Raw genomic sequence first — 8,087 nt, 5'->3', positions numbered from 1 at the left:
GCGATGTGATAACTTATGCACAAAAGGATTAAAAATGAGACAAATAAATCTCAGCAAACATACATGATTGCACACTTTCAAACCTTTCAGTATTGCCATAATATTAAGAAAATAATTTTACTTATAAAATGTTTTTAAGTCAGTATTGCCTGTGATTTCAAGCAAGGCATGCTTGAAATTCAAACTAAATGCTAATGGATAAACGTAAAAAGCTGGAGCTAAAACAGAACACCACAAAGATTTTGCAAAAATATTCAGCCAAAATCAATTTTTCTCTCTTCTTTCCTTTCACTCTCCATTCTATTTCCATCCTCAGTTCACTCTCTCTGTATGTTTTCAAGCATAAGTTTTTTAAAACAAGGACCCTGACATTCACCATCTTGATGAAGCATATGTTTAAGTAAAGGATTTTGTAACATTAAAATGGTTGACAAATTTGTGTATGAAGCAGGGCAAAAATTATATCCCACTTCCTCCATGAGGGCTAGATAGCAATAATTTTTAAGTCTGCTGTTGTCCAACACATATGTGATTGATACGTTATCAGCACAATGAAAGCTGTTGGGGTAAGAAAATAACTTTATTTGCTGGTTTAATGTTTGGAGCACAAATACCAAGAAGACACAGCACCTCTCATAACAAACGTTAACCCTCCATGTTCTGTTTAATTGTCATTTCTGCCTTCCTCTATTTCCCCTCAGGTTCCTGGCACAGTAAGTAAACTGGCACTGATTTTATTTATTCTGAATATGCTGAGCTGTAATGTGCAAGTGGTTCAGCAGGTGCCTCTCGAGCAGCTGAGCTGTTCCAGCAGTTAGGACAAGAACCGTTTGAAAGACGAGTGGCATATCTCGCTGGGAATAGAACCACTGTGCCCCTCCCTGTCACCATGGCTACAGCTCAGCATGCATTTTTTGGCAGAAGTGATAATTTAAGCAACTGCTGATTACTTATTACTGTCCTTGCATTACCTCCTCTGTTGGTCAGGTACAAGTTTGTGGTAGGCCACATTATTTATCAGATCAGGAAACTGGTCCTGATCCAGCTGAAAAACTTTTTTTTTTTGGCCTCATTATTTTCCAAGCAATAAGTTTTCTGATTCAGTCAGTCGTGTAGCCACACAAACATATTGTACCTGTATAATGGAGGAGGTGGCACGAGGGCAGGAACAAGTGGCTGAAGAGGTGGGGACCAGGGATGATTGAAGCACATTATCACTGAGTGCAACCAGAGATTGAGCCTGGAGCTCTCTTTAAAGCTGTGGATTGCTCCTCCATGGTGATACTGCTTCAGTCAGTTCAGCAGTCCAAGTCCATGGCCGCCCAGTCCTGCCTCTCCATCTCCTCTACTACCTTGTTGCAAGTGATTATGGAGCTGCACCAGGAACCTGATTGGGGAACCTATCTGTCTGAAAAATGATCCAGTAAAAATGGCTAGCGTTATGACACTATAGGGATAACACATGAAGCATTTCACGTTTCATTTTATTTTGATAGACCAACATTTTAAAGGCTTCAGGATTAAAGGCTGTTACTTCTGTCACAGTGATTATAGTCATGTGGAAGGAAAGTGTGACCTCTCCTTCCCTAAAAAAGTCCCATGGCTGGATGCAGCTCTCCAGAGAGAAGCATTACAAAGCCTTGTTCAAATCCCTAGTATTAAATATGTGAAGTTGTTAAAACTTCACTGTGGACAAAGGATATGTAGATCTGAATAAAAGTGGTAGTAGACTGTCTGGCTGGGAATTAAATAATATTGCAAGGCTGTGTAAAAGTCACCTATTCTCAAACAAAAATTTAGGGAGGTCAGGGCACGTTCAAAATAAAATTTATAGTACTTTTGTTGTCTCACATCTACCATAACACAATTTTCATTCTTAGATTCTCTTAAAACCACTGATAACAAAGGACTGGCAACAGGGATGCTTTGATTGTATAGAGATTTACTTATATGCTTGTGTAAATGTAGTATGTATCAGGCATATATGAATATTATAAATATTTATAAAAATTATACCATTTATAGTATATATTCTATTAAATACAATAAATGTATATTGCTACAGCATTTTTGCTTTAATTTTTAAAAAAAGCAAGCATGTTTCCAGTTCATTGGGTTTCAGCAGTGACACTGCAAGCCGTTTCCAGCCCACCTTGCAGAAGCACTCTGGCGCCGCTGTGAAGGATCCTGGGCGAGTGTTAATGTCTCTCTCCAGACCTGCTGTCGCTAACCTCACCTTGCAGACTGGGGCTCCGGTGGGTGTGCACAGGCAGCACCATGTAGGACTCTTTAAAAACTACTGACTGGTAAAAGCTGGTGAAGAATCCCTGTATCCACTTTACATCTAAGTCAAAGTTATAAGCAGTTTCTTAAAACTGAACATATAAGTTCAAGCTGTCCCATCTTGGTAAAGCCAGGTAAAGCGCAGATGATCACTCCTCCTACCTCCCTCTAATTTCCATCCTGAAGGGAAGCACTAGTTCCAAGGATATCTGCAGTGCTCTAAGTACTCTGCAGGGAGATTCTTTAGTTATAACCGTGGATTTCAACCTGTCTTCCTGAAGTAATTTCTGAATTGTTTCTAAAAAGATTGCAATGATGTGACCAGGAAAATCAAGTTAATTGTTAGTAAATACAATACAGGGGGCCACATTGCCAATGAAAAACATTTAGATCTGCAAACAGAAAAAGTTTTGAAGTGCTGGTCCGGGCAAATGGTGGAAGCTGAAGTGGAGGTGTTCACAGAGCACAGCAGTCGCTCTTCTGGTTCAGGCTGTGCCTCCGTCACCGGGCCAAGGCCTTTCTCTGCCAGCCGCAGCCATCCCTGCTTGGGGCACAATCATCTACTGAAACAGAATTTCACCTACTGCCCTTTCTGGCAGTTGCGTTCAGCTCTGCTCGCAAAACTCAGGCCTTGGGGTCCGAGCACCACAGGGTGATACAAGTGCTGCCTGCCGAGGCCAGCCAGGCTCAGGGCAGGGCAGAGACCCTCCGCACGCCTTCCCTGCCGGAGCCCGGGCCAGGGGCCGAGGGGAAGGAAAGCCCCAAACCCAGCTACGTGCTCCCTCACCCTGGGGTACTGGCAGCAGCATCAGCGGCATAACCGGGGCAGCAGCAGAAGCCCCTGCGATTGCCTGCGATGGAAAACGAGAAGGGAAGGGCGTCCCCCGGCCATGCCTCGCTGCAGCGCCTGGGGCGGCTGGGCTCCGGCGGGGCAGCCCGGGGCGGAGCAGCCGCGCTGCGCCCGAGGCGGTGGCGGGGCCCGGCGGGGCGATGCTGCGAGCGGCGGCGGGCCGGGGCCGGGGCCGGGGCCGGGGCCGGGGCCGGGCAGGGCGCGGGAGCCGCCCGGCGGCGGCGGCGGCGGCGGCTCTGGCAGCCGCCGGCTCGGTGGCGGCGTGCCCCGGTGGCCCATCACGTCCTCGGTGCGTTGCATTGTGTTTGCGGCAGAGGGAGGGCTGGCTGTGTCAGTGATCAATGTCATGACTTCCTCCTCGGGCTGGAGCAGTATCAGAGCACAGCTGAAGGAAGCTGATTACTGCTGGTTTCAAATTGGCTGGGAACAATACAGACACACACACACACACAGAGAACACACAACACACGCGCGCACAAACACACACACACACACACACACACAGAGCCCGCACCCTGGCTCCCGCGCCGCCGCTCCGCGCCGGGGGGGGAAGATGAGCTCGGGGGACGTCGTTTGCACTGGATGGCTCATTAAATCGCCCCCCGAGAAGAAACTCAAGAGATACGTAAGTGCGGAGAGTCTACCGATATTTTGCTCTCTAAGCGGATTTCTGCATGTGCTCCGTGTCTTACTCTTCCTTTGCAACGTCTCGCGGCTTTCGGCTCCGTCTTGGACCAAAACAAAAAAGATTTACTAGTCTGTGCGCTTATTGAGTATTTTAATTATCATCAATATTCTTGTGCCCTTCGGAATTAACCTTTCCTGGCTCATAAGATTATAATTCTTAAGTTGTTATGCAATGTAGCTTAGGTTAAAAACCACATTTCGGTTTCAGTTAATGTTGCCATAGCTAACAGTTTTGTAACAGAATTTCAGATGTCTCTTCTCCAGGGAAGGGCAAGAACCTCCTAAAAAAACTAGTATTTTGAAATCGGATGCATCTTTGTTAAGATGCTATGTAATTCCTATGACACTTGCTAATGCCAACGTCTGCAATAGTTTTATTTGCCGATTTAATATGCATTTACTAGCCAATAGCTTTACTTTTTGCCTGTGGTACAGAGGTGTTAGAAGGTGCCTTGCTATAAAGTTCCTGATAACGAAAAGGTAGCGGGGACCGATGAGAACAACCGAGCACTGCATGCACGGAGAGCAGCAACTGCAGTGTGTGTAAAGGGGGCCCCTTGTTTCATTCTGTATCTGCCTGCCTGTTTTTCTACAAAAAAATGGGTGTGTGTTACAAACATAGGAAACTGTATCACTGCAGGGCTGCAAGGAAGGCATTCCGGGTAGAAATAAATGACCCTTAAAAAAATTGCTTGGGACAGCATTACAAACGTAAGCCCATCGTGGGCCATTTTGCATACTCATTTGTGTTGGTTGTTACTCAGGCAGGCTGGTATTGTTCACACTTTTGGAACTGGTAATGTTCATTTAAGTGATGCACTTCCAGCCCAACTCACCAAGAGCACTGCACTATACTAGAAGGATACCACCATATGTGTCTATCACACACGCCGTATAGACAGCTTACATCATTTGTTGTATTCGCTTCTGTTTATCAGCATTTTTGGACTGCTGATGTTAGCTTTTTTCTAGTAATCTGAGGAATGACTATCTTGTGAAGAATATGGTAGATATCACTTAGTAGTGTATTTTTATTTCTATTAAAAACTAGGGAAAAGGATAATTTACTGATGTTCAAATTTACTTTTAACTTACTCTAAGCCAGAGTTTCTTCTTTTAGATCGTAGTATTGCATTGGAATGGCTGAGTATTTTCTTTGTTCGGTTAACATTTTCCAATTTTAAAATAACCACTATGATGTGTCTCAAGGGAGCTGCATATAAATATGGGAATCTAATTTTTGTTATATTTCATAACTGGTGTACTAATAGCATTGTGTAGCAGGCACTAGACAATGTAAGAACCACTGATTCACCCAGCTGATATCATTAGTAACTCTGTCAGTGAAGCTATTTTTGATGACTCAATATTCATAAAAGGGCAAAGTAGAGAAAACAGAATGTGATAAAGCTGGGATTTGAAAGTCCCCATTATACAGTCAAGATAATAGTCACAACAGGGGCTCTGATCAGCTCACAAGACTAGTTACAGTCCTCTGCGCTCAGATTTTGCAGTAAAAAATGTAGTGAGATTGGGTCTATGCTAGTCTTCAAACATCAGCCACTGGATTAGCCAGATCTCTGCAGATTAGTGTTTGTTTCCTGGTTAGCAGGATAAACTACTCCTTTGCCCATAATAAAGCAGAAAAAAAAACCTACTCTAAGTACAGCAAAGATTAATGTCCTTTCTCCTATGACTGACTCCTATGGATACGCAGGAGATGCTACAAACCAAGTGGAAATTTTCCCCCCTGCTGTAAGCTATTCTTTCTCATTTGTACATAGTTTCACTACCATAGTAGCTTGTGCATCTTGTCACTGGGGTGGTAGACAGCGCAAGCTGAACCACAGCAACAACATAAGCTTAAAAACAACATAAGCTTTAAAACAATGACTGTTTAAACTGACTTCAGTAGGTGTCAAGTGTCAGCCGCTTACAACAGAACGGTGTTGGCTCCGGTTTTGAACAGACAACATACATAAATCCCAAAGATTTAAACTGCCCTTTGTGTTCAGCTGGCAAAACCTGTAGTCTGAACTAAAGCTTTTAGGGAGCTTAAAACGTGGGTTTGATCCACCTCTCATTTGGACCCCTCTTACCCTGGAGTACCTCAGCTGCCCTCGCTGGATTGTCTCCCAGTTATGTTTTCCTGAGTTTAGCACCAGGCCTCTGTAAGGTCAGGTCTGGGGATTTCTGTTTACACACAGATAAAGTCTTAATCCTGAATCTATTGCAACCATTAAGAAAATCCAATTTACTTCACTGGAACCTGTAGTTAAGAGACCACACAAAATGATGAATTCAGGTTGTGGTACCGCAAATTGTGAATAGTCCCACCGAAGCCACTGGGAATATTTACGGAATATAAAACTAAACAAATATGTATTTGCAAGACTGGAGCCTAAAGACCAAAGCATACCCTAATTTGTGCTTGTCCTCCGATGAAATCAATTAGATCTTCGACACAAAAACAAAGTCAGAACTTGGCTCTAAGTAAGCAAAACGTTATTTTCAAAACTTTGAAAAACGAAAAACAGGTGTTGGAGTCTAAATTTTTCCTGTAATGTCTTACAAAGCTGATGCTCTTAGTATTACTATTCTTAGAAGTGTCTTATCATTCCCTAACAAAGGGTGCTCTCTTACACGTGCAGGAAACGAACATGAGATTAATTACCCAAGTGTAACTTTCTGTAAAAACAGAGCGCTTAATGCTAAATGCAGAGAATTCATTAGAAAGCACAGGGAGCTTAACTTTAGCAGGGAAATCTTCTAATAGTGTTTTAATATCACATACAGTTCTTCAGCTTCTTGAAACATTAATCTAGCACGTCAGCCTATCTAAAGAGTCAATTGTGCAAGGAGTCTCCCAGGAGAGTGTTTGGTGTTTGCTGCAGCTCTTTGTCCCGTAAGGCTGCCCAGGAGCTGCACTGCTCTCATTTCCCTACTTTGTTCCCTAGCAGCTTTTCTCCCCTGGTTCACTGTGCACGGGGCTGAGGGGTAGAGGGGAATTTTTGAAGGTCTGGTCGGGGGAGCTGGATACGGGGGCGGGGGGAGAGAGGAAGAAGCTGCTGGTGAAAACTAGGAAGTAGTGGCCGTGTGGGTGAAGTCCATCATATTCTAGGCCGAAAATGCTACGTTTTGAGCACATCTTGACCCTCAGCCCCCACCAGGGGGAAAACCTGGCCCTGCTGGAGTCCATGAGATTTTTGTTACTGGTTACTGGTTACTTTTGTTACTGGTTTTGTTACTGGTGTTAGTGGATTGCGAGACCCTGCTTCTGCAGGAAATCAGATTGCATGGGAGAATCTGCTCCCATGAAATGGGTTTCTAGGTTTGATGGGTTTCTCCATGCCTTGTAGCAGCACTGAGTAAATCCAACCAGGGATTTATATTAGGCATTCAGAGCCTTGGGAGGGAAAAATGTTTATGTTTGTAAAAAACAGAAAATTGGAAGGAGCAGGATAGCATAGTTCACCTCTACTAATTCTGTAATGCCTGCCTTGAACAGTAGGCTTTTTGGTACTCTTCATATTAGAAATACATCTAATCACTTACTGGTGATATTTGTTCTCTATTCATTGGGGAGGGGGGAGAATAGTTTCATGGCTTAGAGAACAAAGGAATTGCTAGCCAGTGCAAAAAATCACTGCTAGGGAAAAAAAAGACATGGAAGAGGGTGCGGAGCTTGTCTAATAGAACAGAAGACTAACACCACTGAGAACACACTGTTCATATGCTGATAAAGAGATGGGGATGGGATTTTTAACAGGTGTCTAATTTGAACCTGTCCTGGAATCGCTGCCCTGTAGTTTGTCACACCTGAGAAGAGCCATATGGTGGTTAATCAGCTCACCTCCAGGCTCTGGTGGGTGACACTCCAGTATTTACTTATGGTTGGTGTTAAGCTATGTGCTTTGCAATAGTAAAGGGCTATAGACAGATGCCTGCCTGTTGCAAGTCAGTGCAGCTCCATTTAAGTTGGTGCTGCACAGCTGCACCCCAGCTGAAGATCTATTTTAAAGCTTCAGTACTATACAAATTGATGAGGGAAGACCACTTGCTCAAAAAAGGCAAGTTTCTCGCTTTACTTGAGTGACTGGATTCTTCACACATTACTGAAAATCAAAATTTCTTGTCAGCATCTTTCAAGCAAGAGTCCGAAATGGACCCCACGTTAGCAAATTTAGCCCTGCATTTCTTACCACACTTTTTTGGGGTGTCTGGGCTGGAAAGACATAAACAGCAGATTATGTCAGCATCAGATTAG

At 43.8% G+C, this 8,087-nt stretch overlaps 1 protein-coding gene across 12 annotated transcripts in view; it reads left to right on the top strand.

Annotated features, from left to right (window-relative positions):
* Nucleotides 1-3,446: 3,446 nt before the first annotated feature.
* GAB3 (GRB2 associated binding protein 3) overlaps nt 3,447-8,087 on the top strand; it is an 85,644-nt gene continuing 81,003 nt past the window's right edge. For 10 of the 12 annotated variants that reach the window (XR_011143540.1, XR_011143542.1, XR_011143541.1 and 7 more), the window contains exon 1: nt 3,447-3,758. Coding sequence is in view for 2 of the 12 variants with exons in the window: in XM_068957360.1 (XP_068813461.1) it covers nt 3,480-3,758 (279 nt within the window). In the remaining 10 variants the exon portion in view is untranslated. The remainder of the gene's footprint in view (nt 3,759-8,087) is intronic. The other 2 variants (XM_068957361.1, XM_009685484.2) reach the window with 2 other exon arrangements.

Source organism: Struthio camelus, chromosome 11, assembly GCF_040807025.1.
Source record: "Struthio camelus isolate bStrCam1 chromosome 11, bStrCam1.hap1, whole genome shotgun sequence".
Lineage (NCBI taxonomy): Eukaryota > Metazoa > Chordata > Aves > Struthioniformes > Struthionidae > Struthio > Struthio camelus.
The sequence above is the reverse complement of the archived record's forward strand: the minus strand, read 5'-3'. Positions and strand labels throughout refer to the sequence as shown.